Source organism: Trichoderma gamsii (genome assembly GCF_001481775.2).
Source record: "Trichoderma gamsii strain T6085 chromosome Unknown Scaffold_44.2, whole genome shotgun sequence".
In the NCBI taxonomy this organism is placed as follows: Eukaryota; Fungi; Ascomycota; class Sordariomycetes; order Hypocreales; family Hypocreaceae; genus Trichoderma; species Trichoderma gamsii.
Genome location: NW_020171381.1, coordinates 37,707 through 60,038, shown reverse-complemented (window position 1 = coordinate 60,038; position 22,332 = coordinate 37,707). Strand labels below are relative to the sequence as shown.

The window sequence follows — 22,332 nt, the reverse complement described above, 5'->3', positions numbered from 1 at the left end:
TTGAACGGTTAAAGGGGGGAAGAGACTGGATTGTAGGGATTGGCATAAACTTATGTACATATGCACTTATACCATGGCATGGCGTTTTTGAGTAAGGAAGAAACCAGATTATGCACTGGAAAGTTTTGATTTTTTTGTTTCTCGAACCAAGTGTTTTGTGTGATATTCTCTGCAATAAGTTTTCTCTTATGCTGGAGAAGACTTGTGATAGGTTTAAATTATGTGGTTCGCTATCTAAGTTGGACCTCTTCTTAAAATGTACAAAGTGCTATATCCAAAATATGATTCAAAAATTACTCGTCCTCCTCGGCCACCTCAATTTTCTTGATCATATCACCTCCGGCTCGGGCAATCTCTAGCAGAACTGCCTTGCGGTTCACCTCAACTTGATCACCATCACCCCCGATAGAGTGGAAGTTATACGGCAAGCCCGCTCTAAACTTTTGCTTCTGCAGTCGAGGGTTCCAAAGAGCTGCCACCACGGCGTCATCCGCGCTACCCCGGAAGAACAGTAGCGAGTCTTCGTACACGCGCTCCAGCTCCTCCATAAAGACGTCTGTCGGGTGTGCCCTAATGGGGAGCGGGATCGATGCGGTGAGAGTGTCGAGATTTTTGAATTGAGAGTGCTTACGTCCACTGGACTCAACGGCTGTTTCGCGGATGATGTTCTTGATGGTCTTGGAGGAGAGGTGGAAGAGGACATCGTAGTCTTGGAGGGAGGCCTCGAACAGGAGAGATGGGTCGAGGTGGATACCCTTTTCTCGGACGAGCTTGCAGGCTGCTTTGGCAAGATGTGTCATGCGGGAGGCGACCAGTTTAGATGGTCCGTTACGAGTGTACGCAAGGCCAGATCGATCGTTGGATGTGGCCACGAATAAGACCTTGTCGTTCATGCTGGGGTCTCGTTTCCTCCAGGTTTGAAGATCATGGCGAACAGATGATCGATCGTTTTCGGAAAGATCTTCCGCCGTGTCGACAATCAAAGCCTCATCACGCCAATCCCATTTGGAAAGGAAGAACAGTGTTCGCAGCAGACCCGTGATAACGGAGGTGGGCTGCCTCCAGGGATATGGCTGGAGGAATGCGTGAAGGACGAAAAGCTCAACGAGCTCTTCGCGAATATGGCCAGTCAGCTTGTGGCTGTTGAACCAATGCTTGACTAGTCGGATAGTTGGCGAGAGAGGAGGGAAGCGGGTGCAGAAAGTTGCAATGGTCTGAGTGTGGAGCGGAAGAGCATTGTACAGCCAGTTGAGCTTTTCAGAGGCTTCTTCAGCTTCCTCGCGAATGCGAGGCTCGAGAGTCTTGTTCTTGACTTGTCGCTCAAGGAGCTTCTCTTCTAGATCGCAGTGTATCCTTAGGCGGAATGCCGCTCCGTTCTCATATATGATATCGAGATAGGCCAAGCTTTCAATGCCAAGCTCTTTGTTCTCGCGTCCCAAATATGTGGTGATTTTCTCGTTCGCCTTTGTCAGTCGTCTATCAATATCGATGAGGAATTCGACCTTTGCTTCTTGTATGGCGGTAAGATTCTCAGGCCATTTGCTTGACGCTTCGAAGTACAAATTGACGTCCATCAGCTCGATTGATCCTTTATGGTATCCCATCAATGGTGGCTCAATGGATGCATAGCGCGCTGAAGAGGAAGTAGGTGACAGCTGTTTGATCTGCAAAGGCAGTTCCTCCAGGTTGCGAATGTCTCGTTCAAAGTTTTGGAATGCTTGCCGAGCTGAATCAAAGGCAGATTTGTCAAGATGAGACAGGCTGATAATGGAAGAAAAAGCCCCTCCCACGGTTGTCACTTGGTCTTTGGTAATCTTCAGGTGACGCTGCAGGGTGTAATGTGTAATCTCCTCGCAAATTTGCAGCGGGAGCTTGCTGGACCACTCGATACACTCAAGAATACTGCCATCCTTGAATCGACGTAATTCAGCCTTGTCGCCCCAAAACTGTCGGAATCTCGCGGCTTCTTTCTGCTCTTCGGCAGGTGGGCCGAATTCCATCTGTCTTGACATGTGAACAGGGTCAAAGACAACGCCTATGAGAGCCCGCGTGGCCTCCTTGACTGGGGGCTTGGCCAGCGACCAATGTCCTCTGGGAGGCAGCTGGAACTGCACGAGCTGTGCTCGGTTGCCATACGCCCGTTTGAGGTGCTTGTGTGCTTCCAGACAAAAATTCGTTACGGCACTCCTGCGGTCTGCAGATTCGGAGAATCTGACAAGACTAGAGCTCTGGATCTCAAAAACAACATCGAATGTCTGGAAGGGAATATCGGCTTTGGTAATGAATGTCGGGTCGAATTTATCGGCCATTGCATCAGCTAGAAGTTCTGTAGTAGACTTTGCGTAGCTTTGCAGCATGCTTGCTGACCAAGGCGTCATCTTGAACAAGATATTAAGCTGTCTGGTCGGATCAAACATGACAGGGCCAGCCTCTCGAACAGCATCTGCGGAAACAGTAGAAGAGGCAAAAGTATAGGGTTTCTTGCTTAAGTCGGTAGTTGATAAAAAGTGAAGGGCTGCCTTGAAAAGCTCTGTGCTGCTGAGGGAGGTTGATAAAGCTGCTTGCCCATTTCTACCGCCCATTTGTAAGAGCAAAGCAATCATTGCCGCCCACTCAAAATGTCCGAATCCTCCTTGAGAGATGGCGCTTCCAAAGCCGCGCTGTTGAAGCCACGTTCTGCCAAGAACACAAGCATCGGCAAAAGCAGGACATTCCTTACTCATGTGAGTAAGGAGCCGTAAGTAGGGAATGAAAGTTCTCTCAGCGTTCAAGGTGGAGTTGTAAAAGGGCGTTGCCGCCTGTGCTTCCTTCTTTTCATCCGCCTCGCCCAGTCTATTATTGTTCGACTTGGGCGTCACCTTGGACCAGGGGAACAGGTCATCGGGGGCACAAGGAATAAGTTTGATGCTATAAGATGCTTTCTTCGACTTCTTCTTCGCTTCTCGCTCTTCGCCTCCATCACTCGAAGCCTTTGGTCGGAGGACAACAATCGGCAATAAAGGGTTTTCGTTCAAGCTCTCGAAGCTCAGGTCCAGTTCTTGCGCAAATTCCTTTCGCACACGCGCAGCAATGTACGCAATGTAGTAGGCTCGACGATAAAAGTATCGCATGTTCGTGTAGTCCTTTTCTTGGAAGAGTGACGCCGGCATCTGGACAACCATATCAATGCCAAACTCGGACTGCGTCTTGATCATTGTCCGAGAAACGTAGCTTCCCACGACATTACACTGTGATGGCGGCGAGTAAGAGACCTTGTACGGGGCGTCTTTTGCGGGCTTTGGGTCGGAGTATGGAATGACGATGCGATGCTCTTTTTCGAATTTGATGGTAGCCTCTGAGATCTGGATATGTCACATTAGGACTGCTTGGTAGCTCCATTTTGTTGATTTCATAAAACTCACTGGCTTGGGATCATGGGGCTCAATTCCATCGATTATGCCTTTTAATCGGCGCAATTGGCCATCAACGCCATAGAACGCCTTCTCATAGTTGGGCTTGGCCTCCTTTAGAAGCTCATCTGTCTGCAGAACAAAGGTGCTTGCAGCTGTGACTCGGGCTGTGTTCCGGGACTCAAAGTCAATGAGCCCAGAATGGCGCAAACCAATGCTCCCGTGGTCAATTTTTCGACGCTTCGAGCTTGATTCCATGGTGTCGATAGGCAAATGATGTGCCCAGAGTCTTGATGTTGAGCTTGGTGTTTAGCAGCCTGTCTGTCGCATGGGAATTTTTTTTTGCCGATAATATTGATAGTCGCGGGGCGATAAGCCAACGATAAGAATTGATTTCTGTAAAGGATCTAGCGTAGCGCGGGTGCATTCGAGCTGGGTTATGTAATCAGATACCTGCTGTGGAGCTAGTAGTTAGAACTGCTGCGCGGTCTATAAACATTCCACTACCATATGCCTTCTATTCGCATGTGAGAGCATCTAACACCCTTATTCCGGTTGGAGTATTATTACGTGATATGTACCTTGACTAGTGATGTCGGCTTTTACCAAACATTGGCCTACAAGTAGTACAGTAAAGACCGAAATAAGCGTCCGACTTTACCAGTTTGGAATCTCTTTCCGCACGGACCAGGATATGGGGCTTGTGGCTAGTACAGTGCGAATTACGTGTCGTTTTAAGTATAATTGGAATAAGTCATCTAACATTTAGCTATTTTAGCTGAATTCCACTTCTGGCTTTAGATTCTCTTATTCTTAGCACTGCAGTAGTCAGTATCTTGGAAGGGAAATTTCTCCTCTTTTTTAATAGCTTCTTCTCTATTATTTTACAGCATCAAGATCCTCCAACTTATTCGGTATCTTATAAGTTCCTTTCTTGACTACAGTCTCGGGCAAATTACCCTTCCGCTTTTTCAAACCCAATCGAAATCTGAAACATGGCCCTCACAGTGTTGGTTCTCTATAATATTACTGGGTACACCGGATCATGGAATTGAGTTGTTCCGTTCCATGCACCTACGGCAGCCTAAAGAGCTTGCTGAACTCACGACGTGCTCCCCCATAGACAAGCCACTAGCCGGCAGATTAGTAGGTGGGTGGGTGACCACTAGCAAACACCGGCTATTATATGTTTTTATTTTTGCTATCTCAACATCCCGTCCACGGCTTATCCTCAATGTCTTATTAGTCTGGACATGTTTAGCAATGGCACATGGCCAGGAATAGCCCGCTATTTAAAGTACATGTAAAGAAAGTACTAGTGAAGCTAGTCCTGCATTTTAATCTGCTAGACATACATATATGAGTACTATTGACAGGAATGGAAGAAGAAGAAGATTTGGTTATTCCGATTCGGGATCAAGGTTTTGCTAGGCCTTAGTTAGCCCCCTTCAGCTTTTGTAATACTAATGGTAATACTAATACTAATGCTGCACGCTGAGCTTTTGATCAAAGAGACTGAACAATGGTTGCTAGCGGATCTCAGTGCAGAGGATTAATCTACATACGCATAAGACACATGTAAGTGGCCTTTTCCGGTCGGTCTCTTAGCCGAAATAGCATGCCAGGCAGTGTCGGCTATTGCCCTCAGACAGCATAATTATTAGTCCAGCATAAGACACGAGAAACTCTAGTACTATACTGCCATGCACTCAAGTCACAGACAAACCGACATATTGACCGGTCGCTATACGCCACCAAGAAATATCAAATATTTCTTGGTATCCCTTGCGTGTGTGACGATGATTCCTATAATCCACTTATTGACCGACGGACAGAGGACAGAAGATAAGTTTATTGATATATATACATATATACATATATTTGGGGGTGAGAGGGTTATGAATATGCGCTGTTCCCAAAACCCGCGTCCAATAGATGTCCCAAGTGCCATTATGTACATGTGTGAGTAGGTTCTGGCGCTTCCGAGGACTAAAGGATTGGCTAGGTTTGTGATAAAGCCTATTCTAGACGGCATGATGCTATTTTTATGCCCTATATTCCTTATCGCAAAGCACGTTTGCGAAACAGAGTAGGGTTACTTTCAATGTAAGCATTGGAGGCCGGAGGTCTAGGCCAAGAGAAAAGCGGCAACGTGGTCTAGGCCGTTTCTTCCGAGAGAATACTCTACGTGGGTCGTCAATCTGGCCCCTACCTGAGCTGTATCCGAAGCATGTAAAGCGACCACGGAAGTGTGCAAGGGAGGAGGATATTTCATATCTCCTAGTCTTGGAACATTAGAATCAAAAGAACTCTATTGGTTTCTGCGGGATATGTAATTTGAGAATGCCTTGAGTTTTACGAAAGTGGCTTGAAACTCTGAGACAAAACTCCACTTAACTGCAGCCAGGATTCAAAGTCTACCTGTAATGATAGGTTCCAAGGCGTCTCAAAAGCAACGAGTCTAGAGATCCCCGCTGCCAACTCAGAAAATGTCGCAACTCTGCATAGAACTGAACGTAATAAGGAGATGAAATGATCCAGAGTGGTATGATATGTAGAGCGTTGTGTATAAATACTGAACGAAAATGACTTTGATAGCGTCGAGGAGATGAAACATGTCTCGGATAAAGTAGTTTGGAAGAAATATATAAAGGACCAGACTTCTACCTGCTCGATCTCACCTCATCAACACGGTTTGACCATCCAAAATAAACAAGCTACTTTTACATTCTGCATTTTAATTTTTCTTTTGATATACATCTCAAGATGGCAAGTGAAGCTGTTAACGGCAACATTACAGCTGATACCATTACTGTATGGGCATGAAATATTCAGGGATATAGGTCCAAGCTAAAAAAATTTAAAACAGGTCAAATGGGATGTTAAAGGAGGAGCGGATCGGACTGAGCACCCAGAAATCGGCGAAAACCGTGTACTCGCGGGTACTCCGTAAGTCAATCATCTTTCCCTTAATTAATGACTGTAATTAAACGTTGTATAGCAATATCCAGGGTATTACCATTACAAGTGATGTCGACGTTACGGTGCATTGCTGGTCGTAAGTGGTAATTGGAGAGCTAAACTAAGAATTGGCAATAATAATTGTTTTAGTGCCTCCACTACAAGTGGTGACCCAACTGAGTCGATTGATGGGCCGACTGGGGGCAAAGAAAAACTCAACCCTACTAGGATCGGGTCGTACCGCGTTGAGCTCCGTTAATAAAGCGTTAATGAAGCTTTTGAGCCGGCCCTATGAACGCACGTTGACTTGGATTAGTGACTAAGCTGGAAGAAGGGGCCGGGTTAGGTATAAATGAGAGCTGGATTTCTGCTGTCTAGATAGAAGAATCGGACAAGTTATTCGCTTCAAAGTGACCTCTAGCTATGCAAGTGGTCTTGTTCTATCACGCTCCTACCGGAGCGAGACCACAGCAGCTATATCAAACGCTGCCTTGACTTGTTTTCGTGATATTGTCCTATTAGCCAGAAAGCGATCTGAGTTTCTGAAATTATATTTGTGTTAGTGAGGATTGGTTCAGATGTGCGGTGGGCAAGCTGCAGAAGCTGATGGGGGAGCGACAGAGGAAGAAAGGGTATAAAAAGTTCTGTAAAAGATGAATAGATGTGTAAATGAATACTCCTAGATAAGAGAGGCAGAATGTAGTTGGTGCGAAAGCCGGGCGAAGAGGTATAAGAAGGCCTGCTTTTCCGTGAGAAGCGGTGGTCTGAGAAAGACGGCATCTGAGGGTCAGAAAGGCAATCAGCAGTGTGCTCATGATTTGTTTATGTCTCTCTGAATACTTGTTATGTTGATTCGCACCATCAGTTGGCACATACGACCATAGGTAGTGGAAAATTTGGGGTCCCACCAATTCAAACTTAGAAAAAACAACACGTCCGCATCAACCGATCCACGACTAAGGAGCCACAAATACTACTCGCAACGCATAGAAAACGAGCCAAAAGAATGGAATCGAGGTTAAACAATCGATTTTAATGCTTGACGTATTTCTTTTCGAATTTTAGGCTCGCGCTACAGCGTTATTCCAGACTTTTACCACAGTCACGAAAAATCACAACAATCACAAAACACAACCAAAATTAACCTATCTCTACAGCCACCAAAGCCCCTGTAACAAGGCAAGAGATATATAGCATTATTCTTTATTATTTTATAGTTATTATAGCAATTTTTTTCTTTCTTTTAGAGTTATTGTTGCTGTTTTATTTATTTGTGTAAAATAGGTGTAATTGCTAGTAAAATCAGTGTTCCGACTTTTGGGGTATTTTAGTGGTTTTAGGCCCAACTCTGGAAGGCTAGCTACCGTCAACCACACGTTAGAAACAGCCAGATGTGGCCAAAAAGAATAACAATCAAGTTTATTAAAGTACATTAATCCTTGTCATTCTCCACTTTTCCTCAAGAGGGAATGTTCAAAAGCGGAAGGGTATTTTGCCTAAGACTATACAACACCGTGCACTATACTAGCCACACTGCGCCACACTATAGTCCATGCGGAAAGAAGTTTCTAAACAACTAAAAGCCAGACACTTATTTCAGTTTTTTTCTGTGTTAAAGTCAGTTCACTACGTGCTTCTCCTACCAGCAAGTTTATTGAACTACTACCTAGTCTGTGTGGCTAAAGCACTAGTGGAATGGGATCCTATTGTCACGGACATTGAGATCCCCAATCCATTAGTGCGTCAATAATGCCTGCAGTGAATCTGATGAAGCTGCGGTACAAACAATTAGCCGGCTCATGGTCCCTTAACACTGTATCCCTCGTTCAGAGGGTCCCCTGTCACTTCCATATTTTACATAACCATGTGTCTCTTTGAATCATAGCGGAGGCAGAAGGGTTGCTTAACGTATTACATAGGCTATCGAAGCTCGTCTCTATTTGTTGCCCTTCTGCGCAATGCCGTCTGTGAAGCTTTTTGCGCAGGAGCTACGGCTTGGAGAACCATAAAAGTGAGCTGGTGGTTTAGACTTGACACCAGTTGTCATGTAGCTCGGGTGTCATGTTTTGAGTATCCAGGTTCCGCAATACTAGGTAGTGTCAATGAGGAGAATCAAGAGATAGTGGAACTCTAGAAGCACGGGTCTTTGAAGACCTGCCGCCACCAACAGAGGAAAAAACTAATTCCTTCGTCGCTATAACCCTCTACTCCAAAGGAAAGAAACGTGTGCAGTTGGTACACTTGACCACTAACAACATAACCTCTCTGTGATATCGCTGATACTACCTAAATGTCATCCGGACGCACCGTTCTTCTTAACACTGGCCACAAATTGCCAACTCTGGGCTACGGCACCTGGCAATGTACCTCAGATGTCGTTGGCGATACCGTTTTTGAAGCACTCAGGGTTGGCTACCGGCACCTCGACCTCGCCAAGGCTTACGGAAACCAAGTTGGAGTTGGAGAGGGTATTAAGAGAGCCCTTGCAGAGATTCCCGGCCTGAAGCGCGAGGATATATTCGTCACTAGCAAGCTGTGGAATAACAGCCACCGGCCCGAAGACGTTGAGCCTACGCTTGATGACACTCTCCAAGAACTAGGACTTGATTACCTTGATGTGAGTATTCAAAAGATGTGACCATTCTTGTTTTTGGTACCTTACTAAACCTTGTCTAATCTTTCATGGTTCTCGTAGCTATATCTCATTCACTGGCCAGTTGCTTTTGCCGCCAGCAAGAATCTCCCTCCACAAGATCCCCGCTCGTGGATTCTCGACCACGAGGTCTCGATTTGCCAGACTTGGAAAGGTATATGCGGCAAATATGATATGAAAGAATGTTGGCAAGTTGGCTGACCATTGGTCCATCTGCGATGTAGCCATGACTGATTTGCCCAAGAGCAAAATTAGATCTATTGGAGTTTCCAATTTTACAATCGAGCACGTAAGTGTGACAGATCATCTGCAGTATTCCTTTGCGTGTCTTCATGATATTAATGCAGCGAATATGTAAATAGTTGGAGGCAATCAGCGACGACTCTGGCGTAGTCCCCGCCGTCAACCAGGTTGAACGGCATCCTTTTATCCCTGACGCTCCTCTTGTTGACTACTGCAAGAAGAAAGGCATCGTCATCACAGCCTTTTCCCCCTTTGGCAGAAATTACGGCGCTTTGCCACTGATCATCGAAGACCCAGTGGTCAAGGGGATTGCGAAGCGTCTCTCAGAAGGCCAGGGCAAGCCTATCTCTCCAGCGCAAGTCATTATTTCATGGTCCCAGCTTGGTGGTCACGCTGTGATTCCTAAATCCTGTACGCCAGCGCGAATCCTCGAAAACTTCCAGGAAATTGAGCTTGATGAGCAGGCCATCGAAGAGCTTGCTAAGATGGGCGAAACGCCACAGCGCCGCTGTCTTCCTGGACCTATATGTAAGTGGCAACTGTGATTTATCCTTTGTACACAGAGCATGAAGGATTCAAATGCCTGTTTTCTTATGAGGAACAGTGCACTAATCTTTTGAGCAGGGAACATTAATATTTTCGGAGACGAGAGTGAAAAGAATGCCACCAATCAGGTTGTTATAAAGCTATGAGGGTGCCCTACTAAGGAAATAGGTATGCATAGAGTTGAATTGAATGACCAATTACATTGAGCGAATTGAGCGCAAAACTCGTAAATGGACCCTTTTTCAGGAAATCCTATGTATGCGTACCTCGGTAGCTGCCGCTACATGAACCCATCCCTAGTAGCAACCTTAAATTCACGCTGTACACAGCCTTAATATTGCGTGTCGTCGATGCGGAGTTCCGCCGTTCACGATGCTTCCAAGTCGCCGTGATCTCCAGCGCGTTAGCTAATAGGCACCGCTCACGATACCTACTTTGTGTATTCGGCGATATGACATCAGCTCTGATTCTCGGCATTCTTGGGTAACCGAAGTCCGCGTAACAATCCAGCTTATAAAGAGAGATACAGTGCTCCATTGAAAAGTATCGAAGAGAGCATCAAGATCGCGCCTCAGCTACTATATCTTGGTACCTACTTATAGAACCACTTTTTATCAGTACAGTCATCATGGCCATTGACCACACCACCGTCGTAGTCCCCGAGGACAAATTCCGGGAGTGCTTGGCATTCTATGTTAAAGCTCTTGAGCCGCTGGGATATCGAGTCGTCTATGAGTTTGGCGAAAACATTGTTGGCCTCGGCTCGGAGTCGGACGCGGTGCCAAACTACAAAGTTGCAGACTTTTGGCTTTTTGGGGCCAAAGAGGCTGCCAAAGTACATGTTGCATTCCGTGCCGAAAGTAAGTGATCCTGCTATATCTATTCTTAGCCATGCATCGCGTTATTAACTGCTGCAATAGATCGTTCTCAGGTAGACGCATTCCACGCGGCGGGACTGCTCGGCGGAGGGCAGGATAATGGGGCTCCGGGTGTGCGAGCGCACTACCATGCCAACTACTACGGCGCCTATTTGCATGATGCGGCAGGTAACAATATTGAAGTTGTGTGTCATAAACCGTGAGAGAGCATGAGGCGCAGATAACGACTATATGTATGCTGCTCTCAAGACAGTGGCATCATCTCGAGCGAATGAACGCATCGAGGAGATTGTCATGCTGCCCGCCGTTTTATACATGTACTTGCAGCCGGTCACTCGTCATGTTTTGATAGTGTTAGAGTTGTGGAGAAGGAAAGTCAGATAGAATAACTCAATGCATGTAAGCTGCAGACATATATTCTGGTTGAATCTCCTCTAAACCCGCGAAAAAGTAAACCTGATACGTGACACATAGTCTAGCTTCTTCCGTGTCACTCGACCGCGTTAGTCTTCACAGCATTTTTAACCTCGCACGATGCCTCTGACTCACAACTGCCTGCATGCCTTGCCTTGAATTCTTAACCCAGTTGTTACATCCTAGCACTGCTACTGTCATGACTTCAAATTTGATTTGATAAACCCAAATTGTCATCATAAACTCCCCGTAAGCACCGCCGGATGAACGTTTTGGATCGCGATGCTTCGGAATGGCATTCCGGGAAAAGTCATTGCCACCCGCTTGTGCCGACGGGCCTCAGAAACAACTGGGCTTGACTTCGGCTTCGGAACCCGGGCCTAAAACCTTCTAAGCCGGGAGCTGGAGCCAGCCGTGTTAGCGCGAAGATTCATCCACCAGCTCAACGAAAAACATGCGGATGTCCAAGTCAGTGCCGGGGCAATCTGTGTCAAGGATCTGTCAGCTCTTTGAGGCGAGTTGAGGCACACACTCAGAAATGACCAATGTATGGGTAAGCTGCTTGTATTCGAGGTTTGCACGCAGTGTATGCATGTACACGCACTCAATCCTATCTGCCCCATGGCATATACTAGGTACATGTAATTACTATTTAATAATCTTTGGATGGATAGTAAATGCTCCCTAATCAAACTCATCATTAGTGTTGCTGCCATTACCACTGCACCACGAATCTCTGTTGCTTCCCCCACAGCCGCCGGCCGTCCATATCCGACCCTTGCCCACGGAACCGTCCCGCTATTTGCGCCTTGGGTCCAGCTTCTCCTCACTGCGGAGGGCCAAATACCCGAGTTCTGTGGCCGCCAGTGCGGAGAACTGGGTCTGCGGGCAGTGGCTTCGGTCATTGACGGCTAATGCACCGGCAGATTGAGACTCGCGCGAGCATACATAACAAGTGCGGCCAGTGAAGGCATCGCTAGTTCATATCCGCGAATCTTTCCGAAAGTCCAGTCTTTGCGAGACTCTTGCTCTTTTTCTCTCTTATTTTCCTCTTTCCCTTCTTCTATCTCATTGCATCCCTTCATACGTAGCAACAAACGGTACATTCCACGATCTAGACAGCTCCGCGATACCGTCCATCTATTGCCCCTCCACGATGCCGTCCACAGCTTTGCGCCTGCGCACCCTCGGGGCCTTTGCGCGCCATGCGACAAACGTAAGCTCAGGAGCCCTGATTTTGGATCGCAGAACTTTCACAATTAGAATTGAATCAGAAACTAAACCCAAGTGACCACGTTTAGCCCTCCGCCGTTCTAGCCAGATCCTTTTCTGCAACTGCCCGTCGAGCCGAGATCAACAAAGTACTTCCCTCCGCTGCTGAGGCGATCAAGGACATGAAGGCCAATTCCACGCTGCTATGCGGTGGCTTCGGTCTTTGCGGCGTTCCCGACACCCTCATCGACGAGGTCCTCAAAAAGCCAGAAATCACCGGCCTGACAGCCGTGTCAAACAACGCCGGCACTGATGCCTCTGGCCTGGGCAAGCTTCTTAAGACGAAGCAGGTGAAGAAGATGATTGCGAGTTACATTGGCGAAAACAAGACATTCGAGACAATGTACCTGACTGGCGAAGTCGAGCTGGAATTGACCCCTCAGGGAACTCTCGCCGAGCGATGCGCAGCTGGTGGAAAGGGTATTCCTGCATTCTACACGCCTGCGGCCTTTGGCACCGTTGTCCAGACGGGCGATCTGCCGCTCAAGAACAAGCCTGACGGATCACCGGACGTCTACTCTTACCCAAAGGATGTCAAGGTCTTCAACGGAAAGCCCTATCTGCTGGAAGAGAGCATTGCTGGAGACTATGCCTTTGTCAAGGCTTACAAGGCCGACAAGCTCGGAAACTGCCAGTTCCGCCTGGCTGCCAACAACTTCAACGGCGCCATGGGCCGCAACGCCAAGATCACCATTGTTGAGGCCGAGCACATTGTCGAGCCAGGCGAGATTCCTCCCGAGGCGGTCCACCTCCCCGGCATCTACGTCAAGCGCGTCATCCAAAGCACCAGCCCCAAGAACATTGAAAAGTTCACCTGGGCCAAGGACGAGGCCGACCCCGCGGCCAAGGCTGCTCTGGGAACAGGCGAGACCGCGGCCAAGAGGGAGCGAATCGTGAAGCGAGCTGCCAAGGAGTTCAAGAACGGCATGTATGCCAACCTGGGTATCGGCATGCCCATGCTTGCCCCTGGCTTCGTCGGGCCTGAAGTCGAAGTCCAGCTGCAGTCCGAGAACGGCATCCTTGGCCTTGGCCCATACCCCAAGAAGGGCGAAGAAGACGCCGACCTGATCAACGCTGGCAAGGAGACGGTCACTCTCAAACCTGGTGCCGCCGTCTTCGGTAGCGAGGAGAGTTTCGGCATGATCCGCAGCGGCAGAATCAACCTGACGATCCTTGGTGCCATGCAAGTCAGCGCAACTGGCGATCTCGCCAACTGGATGCTGCCAGGCAAGGTCAAGGGCTTTGGCGGTGCCATGGACCTCGTGAGCAACCCCAGCGCAACCAAGGTTGTCGTCACCATGGAGCACACCGACAAGAAGGGCAACCCCAAGATTGTCAAGCAGTGCGCGTTCCCACTGACTGGCCGAGCCTGCGTTTCAAGAATCATCACAGAGCTGGTAAGTCGCTACACTCAGCTGCCTCATATTTTATGTGTGTAGACAACTAACATTTTAAATTCTTCTAGGCTGTTTTCGACGTCGATTTCGCCCACGGCCTGACTCTTATTGAGCTTGCAGACGGAGTTACAGTAGACGAGGTCAAGAGCAAAACAGAGGCTCCATTCACCGTTGCAGACGACCTGAAGAGCTTTTAAAATGGCTCGCAGGCGCGGCTTTGAAATGATGTAAATGTGTATTATCTTCTAATAACGGGGCATTTGCTGTGGCAGTCTGGCTTTGAATACCAACAAAAATGGCGGGCTGGATACATGTATTCTTCAGGATGCTATGTAGAACAGGCGATCTGGAGAGCACCTTTACGAGGCGTTTTGGGGGGAGATAGAATAGCGTTGTTTATCTAAAATTTGAAACATTTAAATACAGTAAACAATAGGTATCTCCTTTCTTGTTCTTAGAAATGTAATCAAGATACAGCAGCACCCAGATGATTCCGGATCTGCGATTTGCGACTTTTGGCGGCACCAGCCGGCACTTGTATCTAAGCACAGCCACCTCCAGCAGCCAACTTACGCACTGCTGACATATCCGCTCATAAACTTGAACTTTTCTATTTTATATTCGCCTCAATATAATATCAGCCTCACACCCTTTGATCTCATTCAAAACCTTCTAAACGTAATGTTTCATTTTCTCTTTTCAAGGTTACATGAATAAACCTGGACTTCATGTAGCAGCGCCATAAACTCTCTCTCTTCTTTTCTGCCCTTTGCCTGTCAGCGGCGCTGCGTACATAGCCATGAACAACTACGACTCGTCAACAGGCCAAGTCTTCCGAGAATGGACCATCCAGCGGCGCCTCAACGTCAGTTCGGACCGTGGCTGGTCCCGAAAGCGTCCGTATCCCATTTTTAAGCCCCGCGGCGCCCGAGGTCCCCGATCTTTGCTGGACATGTCGATTAATGTCATCGCTGACAATATTGGCGATGTATCGGAGGAGCTGCTTGGGTCTCTTCCTATTCAGCTGGTTTGGCGCATCTGGCGCTTTTTAGAGGCAAGGTAAGTGGCTCTCATTTGTTCATATGCATTTAATCATTTGAAGACTTGAGTTGTGCAGTGGTTGGATGCTCAGAGGAGTGAATGAGTTAGTTCATCATTTGCTAACATCGTTAATATCAGAGGCGTGTGCTTCCATGCATGGAGACTCTTCTCAACGATACTGCTTCGTGAGGATGACGAAAAGAGCCTTGGCCTTTATCGATTCCGGCAGCACATATGTCGACCCACCGAGGAGCTTAAATGCTACACCCAGCCCCTAACATCCTTTTCAACAGAGTTCATCACCCATCTTGTGCTCAGCGGAGGGTGTCACTTCTCTTCCCATGAGCTATTCTGTTTAACAGACATCAAGAACTTGGGCATTCTAGAGCTTATTCAACCAGCGGACGAGTTAGGCGATGTTTTTCCCTCCGTCAATGATCGCGTCATCAGCGGCTGGGCTTTGAGCGAAAATCCCTTCCCTTTGCTCAGGATCTTGAGAATCTGGGGCGATCAGACGGTTACACAGAAATCCTTACGCTGGGTCGCCAAATTTCCCTCATTGGCACTTTACGATGTCACGGGCGCCAGAGACGACTGGGCTTCTCCCTTTGACGATGCCGCCGAGGCCGGCTGGGAGGTTACCGACGTCTCCGGCAGACAGGAGGGCACGTTACTACGAAATCTCATGCTGCTCGTTCCAGATACACACATTATCAAGACACAAAACTCGATTAAGAGCGTCGAAGCTGATTTGGTGACGCTCTGCAGCGACTCCCAATGCGCCATCAAGTTTGTCCCGGACCGAGAAGCACCCCCTCTATTGAACTATCTTACAGACACGGGCAAGAAATACATGCCCTCGTGGGATCCAGACGCGGCGTCAAGACAAGCAGGAGCCTGCCACGGCGTTGCTTTTGAGGCTTGGGCTTTCTGGTTGTACTCATTCCTAGGACAGCTGAGCAGCGATGTGGATATTGTGAACCAGGGCCATTCAGTGGACCAACAAGCTGTAGCTGGGCCATTTGTTTTGCCCTCACGGCCCATGGCGTGCTTGTTTCTAGGTCATAGTGGACGCGGAGGCATCACCTCTAAGCCAGCCTATGTGAGCCGCGGGCTGTTTTCAACGAAACGATTTACGTTTACCCGACCCATGGACGCGAGCCGCTACACGACAGACGCATCTCAGGAACAGCTCCAGGAAGAGTCGATATCATCAATCCAATCGAAATCCTCGCTCAAGATGCGCAAGAGAAAGCAGCTGCATGACATGCTGCATTCGCTTTCTGGGTGAAGGGTTATGCATGGCTGATGAAGAAGCAGCTGTACAGCACCCAACAATAATAGCGAGGAGTTACTAAATTACGAATTTTACGAATCCACCATATAAAATCTTGTTCTGAAGAAACGCCATAAGCAAAAATGCCAGTAAGTTCATCAAGACAAGCAAGGCATCGTGACGCCTATTAAGAAATCAAGGGTGATATAGGCCATGTGTATGTGCCGCCGAAAAATTTTTCTCGCCCAAACGCAACCTCGAAAGGAAGTACAGGGAAAGAGGGTAAGCCAGCGGAAACAATCATCTATCCTCCAGTTTCCCCTCCAAGCGCATCCATAGGGTTGTCGACGCGCAGAGTGAATTTGAAGGAATATTTCTAGTAGGTTTCACTGAAGAAAAGAAAAAAGAAAAAGAAGAGGAAAGAAAAATTTCGGCTGCTTGGTTTTATGTGCCTGGGCGCTGGTGGAGCGCGGCTGCATGTGGGTAGCTTCGGAAAAACTTGGCTGCGGCGTGTGTGTGAGCAGACGCCCCATATAATCTTTTTTCTTTTACCTGTTTTGCTAAGAGTCAGCCTTGTGTGACTCACCAACTGTAGAGCTCGAATTACGAATTACAGGGCTTCGTAAGATAGTGGTACATATTTGTGGTAGATGTTGCTCATCTTTTGCGACAACTCATAAATAGTTGTTTATTATAATTTGCCGAGTAAGTTACGGAGACTATATCGACAAAAGAGTAATTTGACACCCGCTCTAAGAGGTTATGGTACCAAACGAAATCCAGCTTGTGATACTTGGCCAGCTAGCCAGCCAATCATCTCTCGCCTGTTTTACGTCTTCTGCATGTTTTAGTACTTTGGATAGCCCGGGTACCTTGGCGATACCACGCAGTGACGTGGATGGATCAACGCATGCTGCTACGTAGAACTGGGCACGTCGCTTCAATCTTTACGCTCGTGTCAACTTTCACTAAAGTACGAAGCACTGTGAGTCATACAGACTAGTATTACATTGCGCTTCATGCAAAAAAATATTTTCAATATAGCAGAGATCGTGATTCCTATCGGTAATTTCTGCCGTATTAGACGAGGCTGAGATGTACCTTCAAAGTACCCCGCTACCCCGCCTCGCCGGCACTGGCAACTCGGAACTGACTTTCAATCTTATCGAGGGTGGCTGATTTTAAGAGAATCTTCCTATTTAAACTCCAAACTCTCCAATTTCGAAACAAAATCGGAATTTACGCCAAATTCGAAGCACCTTCACCTCTTAGTTGCAAACCACTTTTCCCTTTCATCCTCATCATCATCCAAAATGGTTGGCGGTGCACCTGGAGCGGGCTCACGCGGCCGTGGTGGCAAGTTCAGAAAATTCACCAGAGGAGGTAAAAACCGAACCTACTTGCAAAGATACTCGAAGGATTTGTGTTTGCTAATACGTGTGCGCTCAAACATTAGGCGGCAAGCACTTCTCCCGTAATCTCCAACCTCTCGACTCCGAAGGAAATGCCGTGAGCATGTGGAGCGGAGAAGGCGAGGAGAAGGACGACGGATCCGAAGAATCATCCGAAGAGGAGTCTGAAGAGGAATCCGAAGAGGAAGAGGACAGCAAAGTTCCAGCCCAAGTCGCCGAAGCCAACCGCGAGGACCGAAGAGCCCAGAAGAAGGCCCGGAAAGAGGCCGCCATCGCGAAGGCAAAGGCTGCTGCGGTCGAGGTCGGCGACATGCCCCCTTCGAGCGACGAGGAGAGCGACGATGGCGCCGATCTGCCTGCCAACCCGAACCACTCTTCATCAGCCCGCAAACAGGCTAGCAAACCTTCCGGTGTCGAAGAGATCACCGCGGGCGTGAAGAAGCTGCCGGCAAGCCGGCGCGAGAGAGAAGCGGCTGAGGCGGCCGCCGCAAAGGAGAGATATATGAAGCTACATGCTGAGGGCAAGACGGACGAGGCCAAGGCAGATATTGCCCGTCTCAAGGCTATCCGTGCACAGCGCGAGGCTGATGCTGCTAGAAGACAGGTAATCCTTTCCTCATACGCCACTTCTAGATCCCCTTAAGCATGAAAGCTCGTTATGCAGAAAGCTAACCGTTGAACTTTATTTTATTAGGCTGAGAAAGAAGAGAAAGACGAGCGAGACAGGGAAAGGAAAGCTGAGATTGAAGCCAGAGAGGCCAAATTGCGAGCACTGGCTGCTGGAACTCCTGCGACGAAGAAGAGCAGCAAAAAGAAATAAACAAAAGAGAATGTTGTTCTAGTTTTAGTTTCTTCGTGGATAGCTTGGCTTGGCAGATATGAGCTGCTATATCCGATACATACTCTTTATAACATTGATATAATGCGGCATGATGCTATCCAAAACAATTGGATTGCTGAATACCTATACTTGCAAATCAAGACCGAGTTACTTGCACAACTATATAGACCGGGTACTTTGTACAGTCATATGCTATTCTACAAAGGTAACTTGAAGATATTTTGTCTTGTTTATGTCGGCATGGCAGAACAAAGAGAGGTTGTACCAACTATCATTCTTATTGCCTCTGCTACCTCTTCTTTCTCTACTATCTCTATCACACTCTTGGAATTCGTGGCTAGTGCTCTTGCTATAATAAGCGTACCCGCCTGATAGATATTACGAACACACTGAAAATGAGCATTAACAAGTACTTGCCGCGTCGTTCCCTTGGTAAGCTCTCTTGTCTTGTCTGCCATGGTCATGAAACCTAATAGTATTTCCCATCGTCGCTTTTTGTAGATACTCTTTTCCCAAGATCTATCAGTGTTTTTGGCCTTATTGTGAAAAGGAAGAGCTAGATATCTTATTGTTATTTCCCCCTTGGGGTTCCCCGAGTTTGTCAAAAATCACCCGGCCGCAGACAAGATGGCACCAGCGGAGATCGTGCCCAAGGACTACTTAGGACTCATCAACGACAAGACGGAGAGAGAGTGGACACCACCTACGCCGGTCATGGAAAACACCGAGTACGACGGACAGAACGTCCAACGATGTGAAGCGCAGACCGCACGCAAGCAAGTATCAGGGAACAGGAAGTCAAGGATTACCAGAAGCGTCTCACCGTCGCCAAGGCAGAGAAAGCGAAGACCAAGAACACATCGGACACAAACCCAGCCACTGCACGCTGAGTATCCAACATCACGCGCTCAGGTAGTATGCTGACCCGAAAACAGGTCTGCTTTACCGCTCCGTTCTATTTAACCTCTTGGTCGACTCATTAAGATATTCTCGACGTCGAGCCGTTGAAGATATTACAAAGTGAGCCAGAATTACAAAATACGGATAGCAAGCCAACGGTTTGGCCCAATACTAGGCGCGGGGGATCGAAGATGGCACCTTTCACCGCTGTGATCGTGACGGTAAAGAGATTTAATGAAGTGACGACGAGGCAGGTCTCAAAATCACTGTCTTTATAGTCATCGTGAGAAAACAGGTCTGCATCTTCAGAGTCTTGGTTGTCGGGTTTGATGTCAGCGTCAGACATCGCTGTGTCTGTGCCACGTTCTTATCCTGGAAATCGCTTCAAGTCTTCCAGCCATTCAATGGATCACTCGACTTATTTGACGCTCTATCTGAGTTTCAATATTGTAGCTAACCCGTCAGGGAGATTTTCCAAGTTGTCCACGCCAGACTTAGAGAAGACCATTAGCACATTGTCAGCTGCATTTCCTTTCCTTGTCGTTCGCAGCTGGTCATTCTTCTTCAGTGCTTTCAACCCGATCATAGGTTTTTTTTTTCCTTTTTCCTTCTGAACTGCCCAAAGATACCTAGGTAGAGCTCACAAGCATCCTTCATCATACATCAAATTTTGTGCTGTTCACTACTTTTTTCTATTATCACACCACTAGTACACTGGCATTTTTGGGGGTCCGCCAATCCAGGCACTAAGCCGCTACCCCACAGGAAATTCGCGGTGCCATAGTGGAAAGGCGGAAAAAAAATGGGCACCCAAAAAAAATTCAGGAAATTTCCTAGCAAAAGGCATTGGCAGAAAAAAAAAGCATCACTTCACACCAACCACCAGCTATCCATCTTTGCATTTTCTACCTAATCGGCCGCGGATAATCTCGCGCCGTCGCCAGAACTCAACTTCTAGGCACATTTTATTGGCATTCATTTCTGTTTCTTTATTAGCTTGTTGTCGTAATATTTTACCACTGAGATGGCAGAATCATTGCAGGTTCGTCTGAACGCTCTTTTGCGCACTCCAGCCTGGATGAACGGCCAGAAGGAGGATGGCAGCGACAATCCGTTGCAATCATGAGCTGACATGACTGTTAGGATCGCTTGCGCGATCATGCAAAGGCATTTGATGGCTTGCTGAGTCTGATTCCTGCGAAGATGTACTATGGCGAAGATACGAGCGTACGTTGACCCGATCATTCCTGTGAACATGATCCTCTCGATGGAGTGGACATATGAATCCGATTCAGTGGAGCCCTCAAGAACCGCGACTGACGTTGGAAGTATATAGGACCAATGGCAAAGAGAGAAGCAGACGAAGCAGGAAGCCGCAGCTGCCCGCCGAGCCAAGCTAGATCCCGACAGCGCTCTGAACCGCAGCGCCAAAGAAGAGCTGGAGGAGCGAGCCAAGAACAAGCGAAAGCTGAGGCAAGTGGAACAAGAGGAGAATGGGCCTGAAGAGGAAGAGTACGAGGTTGTAGCCGGCGTCGAGGCTGAGAAGCCTCTTGAAGGCTTGAGGAAACAGCACCCTGAGACTCCTCATAAGAAGGCCAAGACCAATGGCAACGTGGAGGCTGAGAGTGACGATGAAGAAGAGGAAGAGGCAGCCGCAGACACGTCAAATCTATCAAGAAGAGAGCAGAAGCGAGCCGCAAAGCGAGAGAAGAAGGCTGAGAAAAAGACCGAGAAAAAGACCAAACAAGAGACAGGCGAACCACAAACTCCAGCTAAGCCTCCAGCCACAACAACAGTCAAAACACCCATAAACGATGCTGCTGAGGTTGCTGCCACGCCTGCGTCAAAGAAACAGAAGAACAAGAAAGCTGCCAAAGAAGCTCCTACACCTTCAAAACCTCAGCCGACTCCATCAAAATCAGAAGAAACAAAAGTCGATGACTCTGATAAAGCCGATGATCGGATGGAAGGTCTCGACACCACGCTGGACTTCTCCGGGCTGCAGAGAGAAGATGACGGCAGCGCTCCCGACTCCGAACCACACTCTCCCACATTCGATTCCAACGAGACTGCCAATGGTCAACCCACACCGGCAGAGCTCGCCAGCACAACCACGTCCATCTCCTCCGCTGCCCCATCAGAAAAGCCAAAGCACATCAAGATCCCTGCAGACACCGAGGCTCTGAGGGCTCGTCTAGCTGCCAAGATTGAGGCTCTCCGCGCGGCCAGAAAGGCCGATGGAACAAATGGCAAGCCTATCCGCACAAGACAGGAACTCATCGAAGCGAGAAGAGCAAAGGAGGCACAGCGCAAAGCACATAAGAAGGAGCTCAGAAAACTGGCAAAGGATGAGGAGCAGAAGAAGCGCGAAGAAGCCCTGGCATCCAACTCCCCTGGCGTTATGAGCCCCAACGTTAGTTTTGACGATGCTCAGGGTAGCTTCTCCTTCGGACGCGTAGCATTTGCTGATGGAACACAAATGTCCCACGACCTGAGCTACTTCCTCAATAGAGGCAAGAAGAAGGGTCCTTCAGATCCCAAGACTGCTCTTCTCAAGGTCCAGAACGAGAAGAAGCGGATAGAGGAACTTGACATCGAGAAGCGCAAGGATATCGAGGAGAAGGAGGCCTGGTTGAATGCTCGCCGCCGCGCCGAGGGCGAAAAGATCCACGATGACGAGGCCATGCTCAAGAAGGCCGTCAAGCGCAAGGAGGTCCAGAAGAAGAAGAGCGAAAAGGCATGGAAGGAGCGGGCTACTGGCGTTGCTCAAGCCCAGCGGGAGAGACAAAAGAAGCGTGAAGACAACATTAAGCAACGCCGGGAGGACAAGCTGCTGAAACGCTCAGGCAAGAAGAAGAAGAAGAGCGGTGCTGGGAAGAAGAAGGGAGGACGACCTGGCTTTGAAGGCAGCTTTGGAGTTGGCGGGAAAAAGAAATGATGAAGACGGCCGGCGATTTCGATAGCTTCTGTTGTATCAATATCATGGCCTGGCCCTTCATAAGCCCTTTCCGTTCTTTGTTTCATTATCTCTCGTATCCGGGTTTTCTATTCATATCTGTCTGGGATTCATCTACATCAAGGCGCACTAAGCGTCGGAGGCGCAAGGCGT

At 48.1% G+C, this 22,332-nt stretch overlaps 9 protein-coding genes across 9 annotated transcripts; 7 read left to right on the top strand and 2 right to left on the bottom strand.

The window, feature by feature from the left end:
* Positions 1–293: 293 nt before the first annotated feature.
* Positions 294–3,647, bottom strand: TGAM01_v209256 (hypothetical protein; the record flags this gene model as incomplete). The annotated part of the gene is made up of 2 exons (XM_018801939.1): positions 294–3,341; positions 3,402–3,647. 2 exons carry the CDS (start codon positions 3,645–3,647, stop codon positions 294–296), a joined length of 3,294 nt encoding a protein of 1,097 aa, XP_018664764.1.
* Positions 3,648–6,155: 2,508 nt separating this feature from the next.
* On the top strand, positions 6,156–6,609 carry TGAM01_v209255 (hypothetical protein; the record flags this gene model as incomplete). Its single annotated transcript, XM_018801940.1, has 4 exons — positions 6,156–6,203; positions 6,259–6,338; positions 6,391–6,447; positions 6,501–6,609. 4 exons carry the CDS (start codon positions 6,156–6,158, stop codon positions 6,607–6,609), a joined length of 294 nt encoding a protein of 97 aa, XP_018664765.1.
* A 2,031-nt stretch (positions 6,610–8,640) lies between these two features.
* TGAM01_v209254 (alcohol dehydrogenase (NADP+)) lies at positions 8,641–9,938 on the top strand (the record flags this gene model as incomplete). The annotated part of the gene is made up of 5 exons (XM_018801941.1): positions 8,641–8,967; positions 9,046–9,157; positions 9,228–9,292; positions 9,366–9,774; positions 9,871–9,938. The coding sequence occupies 5 exons, from the start codon at positions 8,641–8,643 to the stop codon at positions 9,936–9,938; spliced, it is 981 nt and encodes a 326-aa protein (XP_018664766.1).
* A 1,526-nt stretch (positions 9,939–11,464) lies between these two features.
* On the bottom strand, positions 11,465–11,707 carry TGAM01_v209253 (hypothetical protein; the record flags this gene model as incomplete). The annotated part of the gene is made up of 1 exon (XM_024550518.1): positions 11,465–11,707. One exon carries the CDS (start codon positions 11,705–11,707, stop codon positions 11,465–11,467), a length of 243 nt encoding a protein of 80 aa, XP_024404725.1.
* A 533-nt stretch (positions 11,708–12,240) lies between these two features.
* TGAM01_v209252 (hypothetical protein) lies at positions 12,241–13,950 on the top strand (the record flags this gene model as incomplete). The annotated part of the gene is made up of 3 exons (XM_018801942.1): positions 12,241–12,300; positions 12,386–13,753; positions 13,822–13,950. The coding sequence occupies 3 exons, from the start codon at positions 12,241–12,243 to the stop codon at positions 13,948–13,950; spliced, it is 1,557 nt and encodes a 518-aa protein (XP_018664767.1).
* Positions 13,951–14,552: 602 nt separating this feature from the next.
* On the top strand, positions 14,553–16,085 carry TGAM01_v209251 (hypothetical protein; the record flags this gene model as incomplete). The annotated part of the gene is made up of 2 exons (XM_018801943.2): positions 14,553–14,812; positions 14,933–16,085. 2 exons carry the CDS (start codon positions 14,553–14,555, stop codon positions 16,083–16,085), a joined length of 1,413 nt encoding a protein of 470 aa, XP_018664768.2.
* Positions 16,086–17,383: 1,298 nt separating this feature from the next.
* TGAM01_v209250 (hypothetical protein) lies at positions 17,384–18,302 on the top strand (the record flags this gene model as incomplete). Its single annotated transcript, XM_018801944.1, has 3 exons — positions 17,384–17,453; positions 17,527–18,086; positions 18,177–18,302. The coding sequence occupies 3 exons, from the start codon at positions 17,384–17,386 to the stop codon at positions 18,300–18,302; spliced, it is 756 nt and encodes a 251-aa protein (XP_018664769.1).
* Positions 18,303–18,950: 648 nt separating this feature from the next.
* On the top strand, positions 18,951–19,213 carry TGAM01_v209249 (hypothetical protein; the record flags this gene model as incomplete). Its single annotated transcript, XM_018801945.1, has 2 exons — positions 18,951–19,051; positions 19,111–19,213. The coding sequence occupies 2 exons, from the start codon at positions 18,951–18,953 to the stop codon at positions 19,211–19,213; spliced, it is 204 nt and encodes a 67-aa protein (XP_018664770.1).
* A 1,034-nt stretch (positions 19,214–20,247) lies between these two features.
* TGAM01_v209248 (hypothetical protein) lies at positions 20,248–22,161 on the top strand (the record flags this gene model as incomplete). The annotated part of the gene is made up of 3 exons (XM_024550517.1): positions 20,248–20,265; positions 20,367–20,450; positions 20,560–22,161. The coding sequence occupies 3 exons, from the start codon at positions 20,248–20,250 to the stop codon at positions 22,159–22,161; spliced, it is 1,704 nt and encodes a 567-aa protein (XP_024404724.1).
* Between the last annotated feature and the right edge of the window lie 171 nt (positions 22,162–22,332).